This window comes from Vigna unguiculata, chromosome 11 (assembly GCF_037176805.1).
Source record: "Vigna unguiculata cultivar grain cowpea cultivar isolate G323 ecotype 2 chromosome 11, ASM3717680v1, whole genome shotgun sequence".
Lineage (NCBI taxonomy): Eukaryota > Viridiplantae > Streptophyta > Magnoliopsida > Fabales > Fabaceae > Vigna > Vigna unguiculata.
The window spans coordinates 36669832-36691536 of NC_140802.1; the positions used below are offsets into that span (position 1 = coordinate 36669832).

The window sequence follows — 21705 nt, forward strand, 5'->3', positions numbered from 1 at the left end:
ATATAAATAAAAAAATGTATCATCTTTAAATCTAGACCACTATATTAGAATCACTAACATATAAAGTAAAATTTGTGCACTTTTCTTATATATATATATATATATATATATATATATATATTAATTATGATTTGAGAATATTTATAATTAATGTGAGATCTCCTGCACTTACAACTTTCAGTCAACTGTCGTTACAAGTTTATGTATATATACCATAACTAATTTTCATAAATCGTGTCTAAAGAAACGTCACTGAGGTAGTTCCACTAGACGCACTACTCTAACATTCTTTTGAGACTATTATCCATACAACGCAGGTCTTCTACCAAAACACTATGAGGAAATTAGACGGACTAGGAACTGTCATTAATTTTATTGAACTAATATATTCACAATTCTTATAATATACTCCTTTCATAAGAAGAAAGTTTAAGAACAGAATATTACCATGTTTGTCATATTAAACACCATTCGAAGAGTCCTGAAATTTCCACATCACAGAAATTCTTTTACACCCGTTATCAAATAGACCCTCTCATAACATGTCAAATAATTTACCACAACACAAGGTGCAAGGGATACAAAGAACAATAACGTAATCAAACTTTATTATTCTCCTAGATATTGCAACAAACTCATGGAAATTGCTTTTAGCCTGAAAGCAAACTTTATTAGACACTTTGTTTGTCAAGGAACTCAATGATGAGCTGGTTCACCTTCTCTGGCATTTGTTCATGCACAAAATGGTTTCCTTCTGGAATATATGTGATTTCCAAGTCAGGAACAAAGCTTTTCACTGCCCCACTTCGAACATAGTCCTCCATGCCTGGAAACTTGAGCACATAATCTTTCTCACCAACAATCAGAAGTGATGGAACAGTAACTTTTACATCACTTAAGCCAGCATCCGCATTGATACTCCTGAATGCATCATAAACACTCATCTTAACCCTCAACACTATTTATAACAGTTTTAAGGAGTCAGGAAAATGCTAGGTTTCACAAAGGTTAAAACTCCATACATCATATTTCTCTTTTGACAAAAAAGCAAATTTGATCAGTTAATGTAGTTTTTCACATTGTAAAAAAGCAACTAGTCCTTGATTCTGTCTTAGTCTTCTATCAATCAATTTGTTTCAAAAGTTAGTGTATAACACATGGCAGCTAACATTGTGTCCTAAATTGATTGCTATGTGTTTTGTTTACCTATAAGGAACCTGCAATGCATATCTGAATCCAGATTTTTCATATAAAGATGCATAGGTTTCAAGATCTTCCTCAGAGAACCATGGAGGTAAGGGAGTAGATGGATCAAACAAGTCCATGATTTCTTGATCATCAGCAGCAATTGGAATCTCACTTTTGGAGAAGAGAGTGTAGATGTTTCTTATCACAGATTTCACAGGAAAGCGGCCAAAATCTGCTTCTGCCCTCCCAGGCTCCTGAATTGGAATTGGAATCAATCAACAAATTACTACTAAACATTCCAATGAATATAAAAACACTGCTCTTTATACTTTCACAATCTCTGTATATATGTAAAGATTATGATGAACAGTTTCTAAATATAGAGAACAAAAGACTAAGTAAACTATACAAAAACTATGATGCAAGATAGAATTTGTACCCGCCACCTAGTAATATAAAACCCTTTGGGGAGCAGAAGGTGACCCTCCACTGCAGAGGGACCTGGAAGCATAAAAGGAATGCCTAAACTTATGATACCAGCAACTCTTTCTGGGTGCACTACAGTTGTAAGATGTCCTGGGATAGCACCAAAGTCCTTACCAACTAGAAAAGCCTGCTTTAAACAACGAAATTCATATCCAATTAGGGATAAATATTAGACTCAGACTCAATTGCTCTCTGCAAAAATTATTTATATTATCAATTGAATGCAGGTATTATACTTTCTAGTTTTGTTCATTCTAGCATAATATATATAACCCATTTTACAATTTCAAAGTTTTTAAAATGATTTATGATTAAGGTAAGCAATTTCTACATATTAGATCTGCATACAAACGATCTAAACCCAAGAGGGTGTCATTTCTAGAATTGATTCACATATACTTCTTCACTCTAGAAACCTATACACATTGACAAAGTCATGAAAGTGTACTGCAACATATTCATCTCCTTACCTTGGTGATGCTTAAAGCATCCAAAAGACCCACAATTTCATGAACTAAATCAAACATGGTTTCCTTTTCTGGCTCAGCTGGTTGCTGAGAGAGTCCATAGCCTCTGAAATCAAAGGCAATAGCCCTATAACCAGCGTTTGCCACAGCAATCATCTGGTGCCTCCACGTGTACCAGATCTCTGGGAATCCATGTAAGAATAGCACTGCCTTGGACCCTTCACACACACAAAAATGATTAATATGAAGTAGATGCAAATGAGTATTAGACAGTATTCAAGAGGGTGTTGAAGGAATTAGCGTACCAGTTCCAATCTCTGCCACGTGTAGCTTCAGTCCCTTCACTTCCACCTCACTGTGCTTGATCTTCTCCATCATACAAGGAGGGGTTTACTGCAACTCGACAACACTGTCTCAGAAAAACGAGTGGAACATCAAAGTGAAGAGTGTCTCAGAGATACAGTGAAAGAGTGAGGAAACGGATGAAAAAAGAAACACAATGAAGTGTCGAATATAAAGATCATCAGATAGTTTAGTTGAGGAAAATTTATACGAGTTATTATACATTTAATTTTTCATCTACCTTATTTGAATTTCCTTTTTGTTTTTTTACTTTTTTATTGTTTTATCACATTGTTTATATCTATCAGATTTTATTTGTCTCTTCCCTCTTATCCATCTATACTTTGTATTCATCATTTTCCAGTTTGAAATGAGAATATTATTGTAAGAGAAAGGATGCACATAATCTTAGAATAAACAGAATGAATTTTATAACTCCAATAGATAAATAGATAAGATAGGAATTTAGATGTTTAATTCAATCATAATTATTACAAACAGATATATTCCTCTGAATGGTGTGGATTGAAATAAGGATTTTGTAGAAAGAAATGTAAAATTGTATCGCATGTTTTCATATTTAGAGGTTAGTTGGAAGAAGATAAAGTTCAATATAAAAGAAAAACATGGAAGGTGTAAGTAGGTGAGATTTATATACAAATAGCACAACATTTAATATGTGTTGTAGCAATTTAGAGAATAAAAAATGGGATGTTATTTGGTGCAAAGTTGTATTGGACAGAGTTTGGTGAACTTTTTAATAAGGAAAGTCTGAGGCAGGACATTGTCCAGTGTTGAAAAAATATTTTGAATGTTCATTGCTCATTATTTTATTCAACTCTGTAAAAAAAATATCATCGTCACTTACTGAATCTTTTGTTAGCTTCTTTTTCTAAATCTTGTTCTGTTTTTTGTTTGTTTAATGATTATCCGTATCCACTCATACACCCACCTTCAAGTTATTTTAGAACTTACCTGTGGTTTTGTCCAATTGCAGAGAACTAATTACCACAATTATCCTTAATTACTAAACCGTAAGTAATTATTCATAATGACGAAACTGAAGCATAAATGCTCTTTGATATCTTAAGATTATCACAATTCAGAGACCAGAGTTGAATACAATACAATCTGTCAAAGAATCATCTTAATTACATCCCTCGTCGATACATTGTAATAATATAGGCACTATAAATGTCTCAGAACATACATTTGGAGACATGATCATCTCCACCAAAAATCTTTTTCAGTATACAATGCTATAATTGACTTTAATGTAAATTAAAAAAAAAAAAAAACAAGAATAATTGTACAACTAGGAAAACTTTGGAATGCATTATATCTTCATCACTTCATACTCCTTGTGTTCCCTACTCACATATCTCAATTTTTCTGGTAGCAAAAGATTATATTCAAATCTGTTATGTCCTCCCGATAACAGCAAGTAGCATGTCATGCATAGAGCCTTAGACATAACAGGTGGAAGAAGAGAGTAACGATGGAATAATTAATCAATTAATTTGTTAAATCAGTTTTGTTCTGCACAAGTTGTTCAACATCTCCTAGCTCCATTTCTTTCCCTTGAATCTCATACTCATTCTGAAACATCATCTCAATCTGCTCCAACGACTTCCCTTTGGTTTCAGGAACCAATGTGATGACAAAGGCAATGGCAAGAGCAGAAATAGCAGAAAACAGAAAGAATGTTCCAGCAACACTGATTGCCTCAGACACTGAAAGAAAAGACATGGCCACAAGGCCACTGCAGACTCTATTAGCGACAGCTCCAAGTGCAGATGCTTGAGCACGCACGCGCAAAGGGAAGATTTCAGATGTCAAAACCCAGCACACAGGGCCTAATCCAACAGAAAAGAATGCCACATTCCCACAAACAAAAAGAATAGCCAATGCAATCACAAATGAACCTTTTCCAAAGAGAGCAAGTGTAGCCCCCATGCAGAACAAACAAACTGTCATCCCAATTGTGCTTATCATGAGAAGGGGCCTCCTACCTAGTTTGTCTATGAGAATTATTGCTACCAAAATGAAAATAGTCTTTGTTATGCCTACAGCAACAGTAGCAGCTAGAAGTTTTGAATTGTCTTCAATCCCAGCTGCTTGGAAAATTTCAGGACTGTAATACACGGTTGCATCAATTCCTGAGATCTGTTGGAAACACTGAATTCCAAGTCCAGTGATCAGCATTCGGCGGAGAGGAGGAGGTGGAAATAGGAGTTCACGCCACACAGGTTTCTGCTCATACTTTTCAGAATTGGAAAATCCTGCAGCTTGTTGTATTTCTGCAAGCCTCTCTTCCACTTCTTTCTCATCTTCATTTGTTTTCAACAGCACTGATCTTGCTTCTTCAACTCGGTTCTGCATTACCAACCATCTTGGTGACTCGGGAATAACGAAAAGCGCAAAGCCAATGAACACTGAAGGCAGAATCCCCACTGCAAGCATTACTCTCCAGCTTGTGTGCACTGAAAGGCCAGAAAACGCATAATTTGACACATAACCAAGCATAATTCCTACATTTATAAAAATCTCTGGGAAGGTAGTGAGAGAGCCTCTATTCAGGTTTGGTGATATCTCAGCAATGTATATTGGGGAGATCATAACTCCAAATCCTATTCCAATCCCAGCTAGAAATCTTCCAATCATTAGAATTGCATATGAAGGAGCAAGAGTCATTGTGAGTCCACCCATTTGGAAGACAACTGCAGCTAAGGCCATCGTCCATTTTCTACCAATAATATCTGATGTTCTTCCACCACCAAGGCTACCAAATAGAGAAATAATGCTAAGAATACCAACCAAAAACTCTACTTGAACCTCAGATATCTTCAGATCTTCTTTTATAAATATTACGGCTCCACTCATGACACCTACATCTGCAAAAACAAACATTCTCAAAATGAATCACATAAACTTCGAGATTTTCCAAAATAGCCCGGAATTAGAATTCAAGTTCAAATTATTTGCCACAGAAAAACACCCATAATAGACTGGTTGAATATTCTTGCACTAATGCTGCCATCAATCAATCATAGTCAGAAACTGTCTTCTGTAGTGTTTGTTAATTAAAACGATAAAAATATACAGTTGACTTCTCACAATTGCCAGCTTTGAACCCAAAGTTTGGTAGATCTGTTTCATAGATACTAGAAATGCAAAGGTAAATCACAGAACAAAGATGGGGATTGAATGGATTATCTAAAAGCCATCACCGACACAGTAAACAGAATAGTCAAAGGAAAATGCAGCAACGAAATCAAACCGTTTCCACAATACTGACCAAAATAGATGATTTTCAATCATACCATAGCCAAGAAGGACATTGTTGAGAGAAGCAAAGATGGCACACGCAAGAACATATTTCCTGGTACTTCTCCTTCTTTCTTCTTGTTGTTGCTGTTGCAGCAAAACATCATCGTTGTCCTCAGGAAGCTCAGAGTTCATCCTCTTATACTTGTTCTTTGCTCCCAAGGGGATTGCAGACAACCCCATTTCTCCATTCCCGTTTTCTTGGAACCCCATCTCCTTGATTCGGATCCCAATTGGACCGTGTGCGTTATTTGATGTTCAAACTTGAAAACTGTCTCAAGTTGGTAGCTTTAAGTTAGAGGGGTGCTGTTTTTGGTTGGACTGTCATAAGACATATTGGGGTCTCACCAAAGTCATGACCATGGATTTGGCCTTTGGATCTGAAGCTCAAACTGAAACTGAAAGAACAAAAGAATAAACTCCCGAAATTGAAGGGTAGGACTAGCTATTCGACAACAGGAACCAAACCCTTTTTGTCACGCAAGCAACTTCAAATCTCAAGCAACCCAACTTGCAAAGTTTCTTCTATATTTTTATTCCATGCATCACACTTCACAACGATTCAGGATTTGACCCCCCACTTTATCAATCTTAAATGGCGCTTTCAGCGCAACAAATATGTTTGTAACTTTCTGTGATGTACTCAAGTTTATTACTTTTATTTTAGAAAAAAAACTATAAATATATTTTAGAGTTTTAATGCTTATTTTTGGTTATTTTTAAAGAAAATTGACAAAAAAGAATACTTTAGATGTAGAAACCTGACATGTGCTGATTTTGGCATCATCGTATACTTTTACAGAAACTATGTCGGTCTGAACGCTTGTTCCTTGATAGCATATACTTTTGCATTATATAAATTATAAGAATTAAAATATGATAAAATAAAAATAAAGTTCACAATTAGAGCCGAAATGACAAATTGAACTATTTTGTGATAGTTGGAAGAGGAAGAAGAAATCGCCTTAATTTTGAAGCTGTCGTGGAATCTATTCATTAAATATAGGGTATGGCTTTCATCAAGGAGAAAAAAAGATGATGAAAGGTCGAGTAGTATTATGCATACATATAATAATTGCTGATTAAATTGAAGAATGATAATTAACAAGATATTTTTAATAATATTTGTATTGGTTAAATTTTATTAAGAATTGTAAGTTATGAAAAGTACTAATAAATTGTGAGATTCTAAATTTTTATAATTTTAATAAATTTATTAATAATAAATTATTAAAAAAAAATTGACAAGAATGATTTCAAAATATTTCTGTTATTGATTTTGTTGTGAAGAAACTTTCTCTAACAAAGCACGCGTGGTTTCAAATATACTGCTTTGAACAATTCTAACAATATCAAAAGGAGGAAAATATGGTTTGATTGAAGATTTTTTGTTTTTCAAGATAGGTTTCTAGGCTTCTAAGTCTAGATGAAGATATTTGACTTTTTGCTAGAATAAATAATCTTGAAGAAAATTTCTGAGTTATGAGAACTCAAGACTTGTAGAATATTTTTGGTCAATTTTTTCGGCTAAAGAAATTATTTTGTGAGATGTTAAGGTTCTAATGTAATGATAGGACCCCATTCCTAACAATCTGGCAAAGTTTTTTGATTCAATTAGTGACTTTGCGCAAATTTATTTATTCATTCTAAAGTATGGTTGGTAACTAATAGTACACATCAACAATATGAAACTATAGAATTAGGCCAATTAGCATATACCAAGTATTGTTGACTTCACTAGACAGCTTAATTTATATAGGATAATATTTCTTTTAAATTGTCATCCCATCACCAAATCAAAACTCTATATAACTAATAAAAAATATCAAAACTATATATTTAGTTATTTACATATCTTAAGAATTCATTTGGGGAACATGATATAATAAAAGAATAAGATAAAATAAAATAACAACGTCATAAGATAATAAGATATTAGTATATAATTATATTTAATGTTTGATACACAAAATAATAAGCTGAAAATATTAAGATATAATATAAATTATATATAATTTAAAAAAATTAAAATTTTATAAATCATGAAAATTATTGAAAAATAAATTTTAAATAAACTATATAATATTATATTTTATTTATATAACTTTTTTAAATTATAAAAATAGAAGATTTTAAAATTATAATTAGAATTATAAATAGGTTTAATTCCTCGTTTCCCCACTTTGGTCGCAAAGTTTGAAGTTGATCCCCACTTAGTTTTTTGATTCAATTATGTTTCAATTTTTTTTAAAATGCTTCTATCTATAGGAACTATGCACACATATAGAAGAATGAATGGAAGTCTGTATATTATGTGAAATGAATGAACGTATTTATACACAGTACAAAAGCAAAAAATGAAAGCAACTATCATATAACAATACTAACTGTTTTAACTAATTAAGGTTCAGTTTTGACTTATTCCTAACACACCCCCTTAAGTCAAAACAGGTTTTACAACTCCAATAGATTGTCTCAAATACCTAAACCTCTCCCCTTTTAAGGCTTTGGTAAAGATATCTGCCAACTGAACCTCAGATTTACAGTAAACAATTTCAAGCTTCTCTTGATTGACTTGTTCCCTCAAAAAATGGAACCTAGTTTCAATGTGCTTGCTCCTACCATGAGCAGCAGGATGTTTTGCTAGGTCTATAGCAGATTTATTGTCCACCATTAATTTTGGACAGTTATTCATCTTCACCTTTAACTCTTCCAAGAGCATTGCTAACCATGCAGCTTGGCACGCAGCTTGAGAAGCAGAAATGTATTCTGCTTCACAAGAGGAAAGAGCTACAACAGGTTCTTTCACGGAATGCCATGAGACAGGTGACCCACAGAGGAAAAATATGTAACCAGCAGTGGACTTCCTATCAATCTGATCTCCGCACCAATCAGCATCTGCGTACCCCTTCAGTTCAACACTTCCTTCGCACCCTTTATTTGGAAACAGCAAGCCAAGGTTCTTTGTCCCTTGCACATAACGCATGATACATTTCACAACATTCATGTGGGTTTGTTTAGGTTCCTGCATGAATCTACTCACTATTCCAACTGAAAAACTCAGGTCAGGTCTTGTACAACATAAATACCTCAAGCACCCAACCATTTTCCTGAATTCTGATTCATCCACAGGTTCCTCATCTTCATTCTTTCCCAACTTCAACCCTGTTTCCATCGGTGTAGCTGCTATGTTGCAGTCTTGAAGCTTGAACCTGCTCAATAGGTCTTTCGCATACTTCGCCTGGTGCATTAACATTCCATGATCTGTCTGCATGAACTCAATTCCCAAAAAATAATTGAGTTCCCCCAAGTCACTCATTTCAAACTCAGTGGTCATCTGATGTTTGAACTGATTGATATATTCCGCTTTACTTCCTGTGACAAGCATGTCATCCACGTAGAGGCATACGAGCAACTTTTCTTCTTGACCATTGTTGATCCAATACTTCACGTATAATCCTTGCTCCGTGGTGCATCTTTCAAAGCCAATCTGATGCATAAACTGATCAATTCTTTTGTTCCAAGCCCGCGGGGCTTGTTTCAAGCCATAAAGAGCTTTGATTAACTTGTAAACTTTCAGTTTATCATCCTTAACCTCAAATCCTGGCGGTTGAGTTACGTATACCTCCTCTTCAAGCAACCCATTTAGAAAAGCTGCTTTTACATCTAGCTGATGCATTCTCCACTTATTTAATGTTGCAATAGCTATAATTACTCGGATTGAATCAAGCCTAGCAACGGGTGCATATATTTCTCCAAAATCAGTTCCACCCTTTTGCAAATATCCTTTAGCCACTAACCTGGCTTTATGCCTTATCACTTCTCCCTTGGGATTGACTTTAACCTTGAATACCCACTTCAGTGCTATGGGCCTTTTATGCGGTGGGAGATTAACCAATCTCCACGTTCCATTACGTTCAATGGACTCTATCTCCTCACACATCGCTTTTCTCCATTTTTCATCCCGCACAGCATCCTCAAATTCCACGGGCTCCGCCTCTGCTGCCAATGCAAAATGCACTGGGTTTCCTTCTTTAGTAACAACACCAAACAGTTCATAATCTCTGAAACGAGTTGGTTGTTGTCCTTGACGCTGGGATCTTCGAAGCTGCTGAACATCTTCTTCGGGTTCAATCTCGCCAGAATCTGCTACATCATCAGGTTCTAGCGCAATAACTGGGACCACCTCTGCTGCCTCATTCACCTTATTTTTCTCCCACTCCCAACTAGAGGCTTCATCAAAAACTACATTTCTGCTGATAGTTACACTCTTGGTTTCTAGGTCAAACAGCTTATACCCTCCAGTAGTGTGATAACCAATCATCACCATAGGCTTTCCTTTGTCGTCTAATTTGGTTCGCTGCACTTCAGGCACTTTATGGAAACACAGGGAACCAAAAACTCTCAGATGCTTGACATCTGGCTTCTGTTTTGACCAGGCTTCTTCTGGTGTAACTCCCTCCAACCTCTTCGTAGGTGTGCGATTTAGAATATAGGTTGCTGTTGCAATTGCTTCTCCCCACATATACATAGGCACGTTTTTACTTTTGAGCATACATCGAACCATGTTGAGGAGAGTTCTATTTCTCTTCTCAGCGGTTCCGTTATGTTGCGGTGTGTGAGGCGGTGTAACCTCGTGTGTGATTCCCATTTCAGCCAGGAAGTTTTGAAACTCCAGTGATTTGTACTCACCTCCTCCATCAGACCGTAGTCGCTGTATCATGCAACCACTCTGTTTTTCAGCGAGAGTCTTGAACCTCCTGAATGTGTCAAAGACCTCGTTTTTGCGCTTTAGGCAAAACGTCCACAACTTCCTGGTGTAGTCGTCCGTGAAGGTCACAAAGTATCGACTGCCCCCAGGTGTTTCCACAGGCAATGGTCCGCAAAGATCAGAATATACCAGTTCTAACTCCTTTGTTGTTTTGGTGGCAACGAATTTGCTGAACTTGCTCTTCGTTTGCTTGCATTGCACACAGTCATGACACGCTTCTTCTGGCACAGACACGCGAGGCATCCCTTCAACCATTCCTTTAACGCTCAGTTCACTCAAATTTCTGAAGTTCAGGTGACCAAAGCGTAGGTGCCACAGCCACTCTTCTCTGTTCACTGCAGCTACAAAACACTTATGGTTTAACGTAGTCATTTTTACCTTAAACGTACGATTGGATGATAGTGCAGCACAAATGGCAAGCTTCTTTGTTTGATCATAGACCCGAAGGGAATTCTCCTCCAGAACCATCTTGAACCCTTTCTGCATTAACTGGCCAAGACTCAGCAAATTGGTTCGTAACCCAGGGACATACAGGACGTCGTCGACTATGACTTCTTCTCCGTCGAAGCTTCTTAGCACGACTCGTCCATTCCCTTCTGCATGCAAACAGCCGTCGTCTGCAAATCGCACCCGTTCTTGAGTCTCATTACTCAATTTCACAAACCACTCCCTCCGGCCAGTCATATGGGTAGAACACCCAGAATCAAGATACCATGCGTCATCATCATTGTCTTCGTTCTTGGTCTGAACCATGAGTAAGACAGCTTCAGAATCGAACGACTCTTCTTGCGCGAGATTTGCCTGGGACTGAGGCTTGGGTTTGTTTTTCGCTCCATCACCATGCCAGCAGTCGCGTGCGAAGTGGCCATACTTTTGGCAGTTATAGCATTTCACTCGCTTTTTGTCAAACACCTTGTCTTTACTCTCATTCCCGCCTTGCTTTGATTCACCATCTTTCGACTCTGGATCAGTCTTTTTCTTGGATTTGTGACCCTTCTTGGTATCTTTCTTTGGCTTCGATGAAGTTCTTGCTTGAAGAACCAACTCCTGATACGATTTACGATCACTCATGCGTAGTTCGTGAGCCTCCAACGAGTGCTGCAATTCTTGAATACTCAGCTTGTCGATGTCCTTTGTTTCTTCAATTGTGATAACAAGATGATCGAACTTTGGATGCAAAGAACGAAGAATCTTGTTTACCACGTGTTCTTGAGACAATGTCTCGTTACAGCTTTTCATGGCGTTAACCACACTCTGAACTTTGTTGAAGTAACTCGCCACAGATTCGTTGTCCTCCATTATCAAGAACTCAAAGCTTCTACGTAGGGCCTGCAACTTCACTCGCTTGTGCTTGTCACTATCTCTGTAAGTCTTGATGAGAATCTCCCATATTTCTTTAGCCGTTTTAGCCATTGAAATTTTGTTAAAGATCTCAGAATTCACACATTGATATAGCAAATACCTGGCTTTGCTATCCATCTTCTGCATGTGTTTGTAATTCCTCTTCTCTTCGTCTGATGCCTTGCTACCGGGATCGACGACGCCAACTTCGATCACCTCGGCCACATCTTGGAATCCAAACACCGCACGCATTTTTATCTTCCAATCATCAAAACAGCTTCCATCGAACATGGGCAACCCTCCAGGAATGAATCCACCAAGTCCAGCCATGATTCTTGAACATTTCTTGAAGAATCACTATAGGTTTCTTGAACCTCACACGTGCTTCACAAAGAGCACCCTGAATCGTCAAGACACGCCACACACAGTCTGGCAGAATCACAGACAAAAGAACCACTTCTCAACTCACGTACTGGAAGACCCCCCCCCTGAACCAACCTTGCTCTTGATACCATATAGGAACTATGCACACATATAGAAGAATGAATGGAAGTCTGTATATTATGTGAAATGAATGAACGTATTTATACACAGTACAGAAGCAAAAAATGAAAGCAACTATCATATAACAGTACTAACTGTTTTAACTAACTAAGGTTCAGTTTTGACTTATTCCTAACACTATCAACTCCTTTCCATTAGATTTAAAAAAAATACATTAAGAGGGTGGTGATGTGGCAAAGTGTAATATATACTTGTCATATTTTTAAAATTTGACGTGCTACGTGTCAACTTTTGCCTTTTATAAAGAAGATGATGTTTGCTCTAATGAATGTTGTAGGCTCTTTCTTCTTCCTTGTTATACAAATGACACAACAACGAGACACAAATGGCTTCGTGCTTCCTCAACCACAATGTCGCCTTGGCCCAACCAGAATTGTCATTGCTAACATTGGTCATAATCGGAAGCTTCGCTAGCATCACGAGTGCTCCTTTGTTCTTCTTGTCTTCCATTTTCTTCCATTGGAGTTTTCTCTTTTCCTCCTCATTTATCCTATCTTCTTCTCTCTTTTTTTTTCTAATTTGCTTTCATGAGGGATTTTTGGTTGTAATTGAATGGTTGCTAGTAATTCCTAAAAGTTAGAGTTTTTCTTGATCCAAAGATAAGAAAAGCTAGTAATTCCTAAAAGTTAGAGTTTTTCTTGATCCAAAGATAAGAAAAGATAATAGTATCCAATTTTTGTTTTTCCCCCATAAGCATGATCATTCATATTAACAGAGGATTCATACAAACATGAAATAATATTAATCAAAATACATAAATAAAAAAAGGGGACCACTGAAAAGGTAGAAACTTTTTCCTTAAAGCATCAATGAGAGGAACTGCCATTGTTGTCACGAGCAAGAACATAATGGTGTCTACTAGTTTGAACACAACACCCATTTATTGATTTAAGGATTTGAAGGGGCACAGATCGAAGAGTGAAGGATGAAGGAGAAATGAGAGGAGATGGAGTGTTGTCTACGTGGGAGGAGTTTCAATTTTTGAGTTCTATATCAGTAAATAAGTGTACCATGTCTGCATTATTTGCAAAATAAGCATGCCTACTACTCATGCAATCGTTAATAATTTTAATGATGTTAACAAAAAAGGACTTAAGCATTTTAATAAATTTTGAGATGCAATTGAAATAAAAAGTTAAGTGAGAACCAAATTGAAACTTTTCGATCAAAGTGGATATCAAACTAATAATTAAGCCTTATTATATATATATATATATATATATATATATATATATATATATATATAAACTAATGTTATTATTTCATAATTTCATCTGCGTTCTATAAGAAATGTTGTTGTATAAATCATTCCATTCCTTTGATTTTTTTTATTAATTTAGAAATATTTCATTAGGAATCTAGAACTTTTAGTGTATTTTTTAACTTTTTGTTTCTATGGCTTGTGACAAAAAAAAAAATACTAGGTAAAGGGAACTATTTTTGAATTATAAGTGAATTTGTTATTATGTAGTAGAAATTTATTGAATACTATAACTGTTAAAATGGTCGACATGGTCAAATTTAGAGTGAGTAACCGTTTAATGATGTTATGTATATAAATATGAAAATTATTAGAACAAAAGTTAACACTATGATTTTAATTAGGTGTTAAAACAATCAAGTATGAAAAACGTTCATGTTTTGTCTCAAAGATGGTAGTTTAGCTCAACAATAGATTATGAATGCCACCAATGTTTCATCTAATATATGACATGACATTGTGCATGTTGTGACCCATTTAAGGGTTAACTTTTCTAGCAAGTGCATTGGGTCAATTGTAGCACAACAAAGTCAAATTTACAGGGATTTGGTTTGATAAAATAGTAATCTATGATCCATTCAAGTTTATAATAATAAAGTGATAAAGGTTTGATAGTTTTAAATATAAGTATTAATAATAATAAATATAAGCAATATTGGTTAAGGTGCTGGGATTAAACTTGGCTTCTTTTACTCAACTACACTACTCTTGATTCTCTATAAGTTATGTACTTTATTTTAGTGTTCCTAGAAGTATGCGCTTACGTGTAGATCTAACCACATGTTTGTTCATTAGAACCTAAGGGTGTTAGACGCAGGATTTCCCAATCTAGTGGAGGAACCATTGCTTTAAGAACAAGACTCTTTAAACCAACTAATCCCGCATATCCATGTTTACTATATGCTAAGGGTCAGGAGACTTGATTGGATCTAAATAATAGACCAGATGTCTCTGCATCTAGTGTTGATGAGGTATGTTGATTGGCCAAATCACCATGAAGTCAAATACAAATCAAGTAACCAACACATAAAACAAAAACATAATATATTAAGTAAAGTATAGTACAAAGAGTTTAGAAGTTACATCCAATCTCAGCTAGGAAGAAGTCAGTTACTTATAATGATGTTTACAATAAGCACAAGGAGCCACTTCCTTCCTCTCGCTGTTCTCTTTTAAATATATTATAATAAGTGCCTAAGAACCTAGAACAGGACTACTATATTGGTTCCTAAAACTAGCATACAAATGACAAAGGCATGTGCTATTTTTATAGAAAAATAGTGTGCAACTTGAGCTCCAACTTTTGTACTTGAATCGTAGATGTGTCATTCTAGATCTTTCCAAACCACCTTTCTTAGGACTTAAGCTGCACATTTTGGGCTCGGGATATTCCAAATCTTTCCTCCTCATGAGGGTTTCCTTAACCGCCTTTGTGACACTTAGCCCCATTTCTGCAACTCAGTCGCATCAGTTACAACTTCCTTCATTTAACATGCAAAAACAACACAAACACATCAATTTCCACTTTTTATAACTTCTCTACTCCTCATTCTATAATTAAAGGTAAATGGGGTTGTTTTTCTAAGATTTATAATCAAATCATGCAAGATAAGTGTCTAAATGATATGCAATTTTTTTAAAACTAGTAAAATTACATGTTAAACGAAGAGTTTCTAAGTGTTTTTGTGAACTGTGTTATCTAATTGAGTTGTGAATTGCAAAGGTTTTCATGTATTGCATAAGTCTCTATGGAAAGAGTGATATCTATTACTTACTACGTGCGACTGGTGCACTTGCCAATTTCCACTAATAGCGATGTGGTCACCATACTTGTTTTGATTTTAATCAAGATAATTTGTAATGGGTGAATATCGGTTAATTTTGAACATGAATGGATTTTTTTATGTAAAGGCTTTATGTTGTGTGTGTGTATGTAGTTGAATGAGTAGGATATATCAATTGAGTCAAATTGGTTCGGTTGGATGCTATTTTAGAACTAAACATATCATATTAGGTATGAGAAATGAAGAGAAAACCTAGTAAAAACCAATTTGATGTTGTCATATGTGATTTTTGGTTTTTGAATTATGCAGACTCTTTGGATGAATCATCCTATTGTTGATAAAATTTTATTTATTTAAAATCCAAATAGTAGCTTAAAAAGCAATGCTCATTAGATGAGGCAAAACTCGTTGGACGAACCTTTAAATAAGACTCTTAGTGTTTTGGTTTGTTAGGCGAGCCAATCTCTCGTTCGGTGAAATTAGATTAGTGAAATACTTGAAGACTCAAAAAAGATTGTTTATTATAAGAGTCAAGTTTCATTAGACGAATCAAGTTTTGTTGGACAAACCTCTTCTAATGTTTGAAGTTGTTGGGTGAACCATTTTCTTGCTCAAGAAACTAGATTTATAAAATCCCTTAATGATCATTTGTTTAGCAAAGCAAATTTTTCCTTAGGTAAACTAAAATTCACTTCTTGTGCCGAAGTCTTTGGCTAAGCGAGGGAATTTTGATCGAGTGAATTTCTAAGTCAAATACTAAATAAGTGAGAGAGTTTTTTTTTTTTATGAAATATAAAAGATAAAAATGTTTTGAAATTTAAAAAACTGAGGTAAAACGCATATACCAGATTGTCGGCGAACTGTAATCTAATAAGCACCGACAACATTGTTGTTCTCTACCTGGGCACTGTTACTGCAAATTGCCAGCTAATTTATTTATGTAATTTTTAATGACAAAAAAGAAGAAGTTATCATCAAAGGTTGAGTTGATAGCCATCCAAGTTTATGCCTGCCTCGAACATGAATTGCAAGATAAAAATAAATAAATAAATTATTTAATTAAATTTATAATAAAATTGTAGAATTAATTCTATCAGCATTTAATTTGGAATCATATTTATCACGCAATGTTAAAATAACATAAGTTCAAGCCCACAACAATTAAAAAATAATTGAACTTAAGTTTGGTCTTTCGGATTCTCATAAGACCAGGATCAGATTATGGTTAATGTCAAAATTAATATTTATGCATTATTAATTAATATGTTACTTTCTTTTACTCGTATATATATATATATATATAACATCCAATCTTAATAGTTTAAAATTAATAAAATAGAATGTTTTATTTTAGTGTTCAAAATAGATAAATAAATATATAAAGTATATTAATACAGTCTTATAAATGATATGATTGTATAATATATCAATTATACAAACCAAACATTTTTGACTTCTAGACACGATTAACCACTTACAACAACTTTTCACTGAAACCTTTTTTCGACCTAATGGCTCTTCAACCTCCAGAGGTGCCTCTGAAACCGCAACCACCGTTGCTTCCACTGAATAGATGATCATCGCAAAAAGAAAACAAACAACACAAGATAGAAACACGAAAGAATAGTAAACTAATGACGTTTAAATAGTTGTCTCAAACCATAATATATATATATATATATATATATATATATATATATATGTATATATATATATATACATATATATATATATACATATATATAAACTATGACTTAACTAAAATGGATACATGCTTTGATGTCGGATCCAATCAGTTTTGTACTTGTAGTGGCATCTCATGCTTTGTAGAGCGATAGATTAAGAGTGATAACTCTACCACATACAAGGTCAGTCTATTAACACCTATAGTTAAGCAAAAAATCCCTAGGCTAGGACCTTCTACTCCTCTCACCACATACCCTATTCCTTTCTAATTGAGGATTTGAATGGTTATTAGAGCGTCAGGATAACTACTAAGATAATCCTTACTTCAATGCATACACTACCACAACCACTACTAATCCTCCTTAGATTAGCATCAACCAATCTCAACTCCGTCTCATATAAACAATCTCATACCATATACTCATCATTCATAATAGTTACAAAGCTTCTATAATAACTAAAATATCATCCAATTTAACTCAAGAATACAAGTTTCAGGTTCTGACTTACTCGCCCAACGAGCACATCTTCTCGTTGGGCGAGAGGTGAAAGTCCCCCCTTCTTGACCGGCGATCGAATGGCTCACCCATTGAATTTGTCACTAGAGCTATAGTGGAAAGAATCTTCACATAAAGTGCCCAGCAAGAAATACTCGCCCAACAACTTCCCAAGTCTAGAAGTCCATAACATGGAAATTTTCCCAGCAAGTAATGACTCGTCCAACGAGTAATTACTTGCCCAACGAGTAATGACTCACCCAACGTGTTTGTGAATCTACATAATTCTGGAGATCAGTATTTTGCATAATTTTGTAGATCAACTCACTCGCCCAGCAAGTAATGCTCGCCCAACGAGTCTATAAAATTCTACAAAATTGATCTAAACATAATTATGCATATTCAGGCAGTCTAGACAACTCCAAAACCTTTGCAGAGGCCATTCAAATATCAAACATCAAATCTATCAAAACATTCACACCAATTGAACTCAAACGTGTAACATCCATATTTTTAATAAATTGTATTATTTATTTTAAATAAAACACTTAGAAAATTTTCTATTTTTATTAATGTTTCATATTTTATTATGATGTAGTTTAAACATTAAAAATATATTTTATCATGATGTAGTTTTTACTTATTATGAATAACAATAAGAAGAAAACAAAACAAATAAAATATATATATATATATATATATTAAAAAAATATTAGGCAAAAAAAATATTAATTTAAATTTTATTAAATAGGTGTGTGTAAAAAAAATATAGAAAAGAAGAAGAAGAAGAGATAAGAAGATAAGAAGAAAAGATAAGATGAATATATAAGGATTATCTCTTCATTAACATGGGTAATGATGGCTTTGAAAGAAAAATCTAAATAAGCACATGGCTTGCTTATATATATAGACATGAAGGAAGAAGTTACGGTGAGAAGGTAAGAAACAATGAGAAAGAGAGAAAGAAAGAAAGAAGAGAGAGAAAGAGAGAAGAAAGAAAGGAGAAAGAAAGGAGAGAGAGAAAGAAAGGAGAGAGAAAGAGAAAGAAGAGAGAGAGAAAGTTTAGAGCAAAGATTCAAAGAGATCAAACTCTTCTACAAATATTATTAGTGTGCCCTTCAATCAATAAGGTAAGGGGGAGTAGGGTTAAGCTCTTTTAATATTAATTTTGATAAATTCATGGGTTTTATATTAATCTTTTATTTATTTTGACTCATATATTATTCTATTTACTTTCATTTAACTTATTTTCATTTATTATCCTTTTATATTTATTGTATTTAATCTTCAATCATGCATTGATCCTGTTTATTTATTTTACTTAAATCTCCCGTTACGCACTGATCCTATTTATTTATTTTATTTTATGTTTATCTCTAGTTACGCAATGATTCTATTTATTTATTTAATTTAATTTATCTCCAGTTACACACTAGTCCTATTTATTTATCTCCAGTTACACACTGGTCCTACTTATTTATTTATTTAATTTATCTTCAGTTACGCATTGGCCCTATTTTTTTTATTTATCTCTAGTTACGCACTGGTCCTATTTATTTATTTTTTTTTATCTCCAGTTACGCACTAGTCCTATTTATTTATTTTATTTTTTTTATCTCTAGTTACGCACTGGTCCTATTTAATTATTTTATTTTATTTTATTTATCTCTAGTTATGCATTGGTCCTGTTTATTTATTTCAATTAATATATCTCCAATTACGCACTGGTCCTGTTTAATTTATATTTTTATATTTCGTTCTAATCCTTATCTAATTATTTATTTAAAATTCTTGCTTTGATTCTTATTTTATCATTATTTTATAAAAAAAATGTGAAGTGAAAGAAAATATTATTTTATTCAATGAACTTGGATAGAAGAAAATTGCATGTACATTTTATCGATGTTTTATATTCTTTGTGTATAGTTTATACAATGACATGAATTGATAGTTATAACATTTTATGACCTTTGAAAATATCTAAGAGTATGTTAGTTAAGTAAGAGTTAAGTCTGGTTTTAATAAGTTGAGATTAAACCAGTGTCAAAGTGTTTGTATTTGGAAAGTCATAGTTTGGTACACTGCGGGATGAAAGGCAGGGACCATGGTGGGGTCTAAGGAAGTTTTACCAAGTAGGTGAATATCTGGATAGTTCAGAATAGCGCACTGGACTAGGATATTCATAAGCCAAACTTGGGACTATCCGATACGTGCTCGGCATCGCCAAGGTTATGTAGTGAGTATATATCTCTTTTGTGAGCCGATGAATGACTAATATTCTTGAGAAAGAAATAATTATGATTGTACCAATGTTTTATGAGAAATACTCAACTACCTAATCACTTCCCAAAATAACTTTTGATGTTCAGATTGGATCATCAGAAGTGGAATATGGATCCATATGTCTGGTAAAACAAGATAAAGTTTTGTGGTTGTAGGTCCAAATCTAGGCCCCCGGTGTTTGTATTGTTTCTTGAGTTTATTAAGATTGATATTTAAGGCTTATAAAGACCTCACTCCTTTCATATTTTTTCTTTCATATGTACCTGTTGCATGAGCAGAAGAGGAACCTGCTCAGTGAGAGTTGTTCAGGATATTATTGGTGGATCTTCTGAAGATTGACTCATGGATAATTTCTATTAATATCTTTAGGAAATATTAAAAATATAGATAAATCTTCTATTCTGATGTAGGACTCTTAATATTTTACAAATATATATTTTTGTAATATTTCATGAACAATTACAGAGATGTAAACTATATATATGAATATGAAGTTATGTTATTATTAATGTTCTCTCAAGGAAAATTTTATGGTAAAAGAAAAATTAATTCCATATCTTTTTATCAAATAATAATTATTTAGTATAGTAGTCGGGGCGTTACAAAACGCACCTATAACACAATAATTATTTCTCAAATAACAAGTAAAACATAATTCTTCATAGCTTTCAAACATCACAAACAATACCACATAGCATATATCTCAATCAATCACAAAATAATCATACAATATGCATTCCTAACAGGTTTAAGAATTAAGACAGAGAAATTAGTTTCCCTTACCTAACTGCTTAAACAACTCCATGAACGCCGAACATCTCTAAATCCACAAGATGTTCTATCTATACATAGAAATATCACAAAAATGAGCGGGACATATCGTTATGATCACTGATCAGCAAAAACTCATACTGATAAATAAATTGACACATGCAAGCGAAAGAGAGCTCACATGCAACAAAAATAGACCAAAAAGAAGGCAGAAACTCAACTTATGCCAACAGGAAAAATAATCAGTCCAACTTGAAGAACTCATCGAAAAGATATACGGTCTCGGTTCTCCAATCAAACAACCAGAAAGGCAGAACTCTTAGAAAAAAGTCAAAGAGCTATAGAAAAGTGGTTTGTAGAGAGATTATGGTATGTTTTAAAATAATGAAATTCATTTATAATAATTCTATTTATACTAAAACTTTTTAATATTAAAATAATTGAATCTTACTATTTTTAAATCACTACCACTTTTAAAATATCATTTTCTAAGATTTTACAATAAATACTTACGCCATCATATTTATTATGTTTCCTAAAAATATAACTTTTTTTAAATAACAACCACACAGCTTTAAAATGTGTTTTTTAATAGTTTATAAACCAATTCATATGGAATCAAACTTAATAAGGTTTACTAATGAAAAAAAAAAGTAAGAGAAAAGTTTCTAAAAGTTCATTAATAATATGATTGGCGTAATAAATTAAAAAAATTAATCGGTAAAACTATAAGATTACAATTTTAATGTGTTTAAAAAGTAATTTAAAAAGTGATTTATTATTTAAAATAAAAAAGTTTTCATTGTTGAAAATATATTAAAATAAAATAAAATTAATAGAAATTAATTTCAAATAATTATAGGTGATTACTTTAAATAAACTAAAATTAGAATTAAAATTGATGAAATTATTTTATATTAAAATATGGTTTTTCAAA

The 21705-nt window shown here is 33.7% G+C and overlaps 2 protein-coding genes across 2 annotated transcripts; both read right to left on the bottom strand.

Moving 5' to 3' along the window:
• Positions 1-428: 428 nt before the first annotated feature.
• LOC114168344 (epoxide hydrolase 2-like) lies at positions 429-2675 on the bottom strand. The gene is made up of 5 exons (XM_028053125.2): positions 2447-2675; positions 2145-2359; positions 1628-1801; positions 1207-1442; positions 429-921 (listed from the first exon to the last, which is right to left on the bottom strand). Exons 1-5 carry the CDS (start codon positions 2517-2519, stop codon positions 672-674), a joined length of 948 nt encoding a protein of 315 aa, XP_027908926.1. The 5' UTR covers positions 2520-2675; the 3' UTR covers positions 429-671.
• A 940-nt stretch (positions 2676-3615) lies between these two features.
• On the bottom strand, positions 3616-6300 carry LOC114170197 (putative polyol transporter 4). Its single transcript, XM_028055681.2, has 2 exons — positions 5807-6300; positions 3616-5377 (listed from the first exon to the last, which is right to left on the bottom strand). Exons 1-2 carry the CDS (start codon positions 6021-6023, stop codon positions 3999-4001), a joined length of 1596 nt encoding a protein of 531 aa, XP_027911482.1. The 5' UTR covers positions 6024-6300; the 3' UTR covers positions 3616-3998.
• Positions 6301-21705: the final 15405 nt, after the last annotated feature.

What these genes read in the sequence shown, in the direction of transcription:
- LOC114168344 (XM_028053125.2), bottom strand. Translation starts at nt 2,519, where the DNA reads ATGATGGAGAAGATCAAGCACAGTGAGGTGGAAGTGAAGGGACTGAAG. An exon ending in CGTGGCAGAGATTGGAACTG is followed by an intron (nt 2,360 to 2,446) that starts GTACGCTAATTC and finishes GTGTGTGTGAAG; the next exon opens with GGTCCAAGGCAGTGCTATTC. An exon ending in ATGCTTTAAGCATCACCAAG is followed by an intron (nt 1,802 to 2,144) that starts GTAAGGAGATGA and finishes TGTTTAAAGCAG; the next exon opens with GCTTTTCTAGTTGGTAAGGA.
- LOC114170197 (XM_028055681.2), bottom strand. Translation starts at nt 6,023, where the DNA reads ATGGGGTTCCAAGAAAACGGGAATGGAGAAATGGGGTTGTCTGCAATC. An exon ending in CAATGTCCTTCTTGGCTATG is followed by an intron (nt 5,378 to 5,806) that starts GTATGATTGAAA and finishes TTGTTTTTGCAG; the next exon opens with ATGTAGGTGTCATGAGTGGA.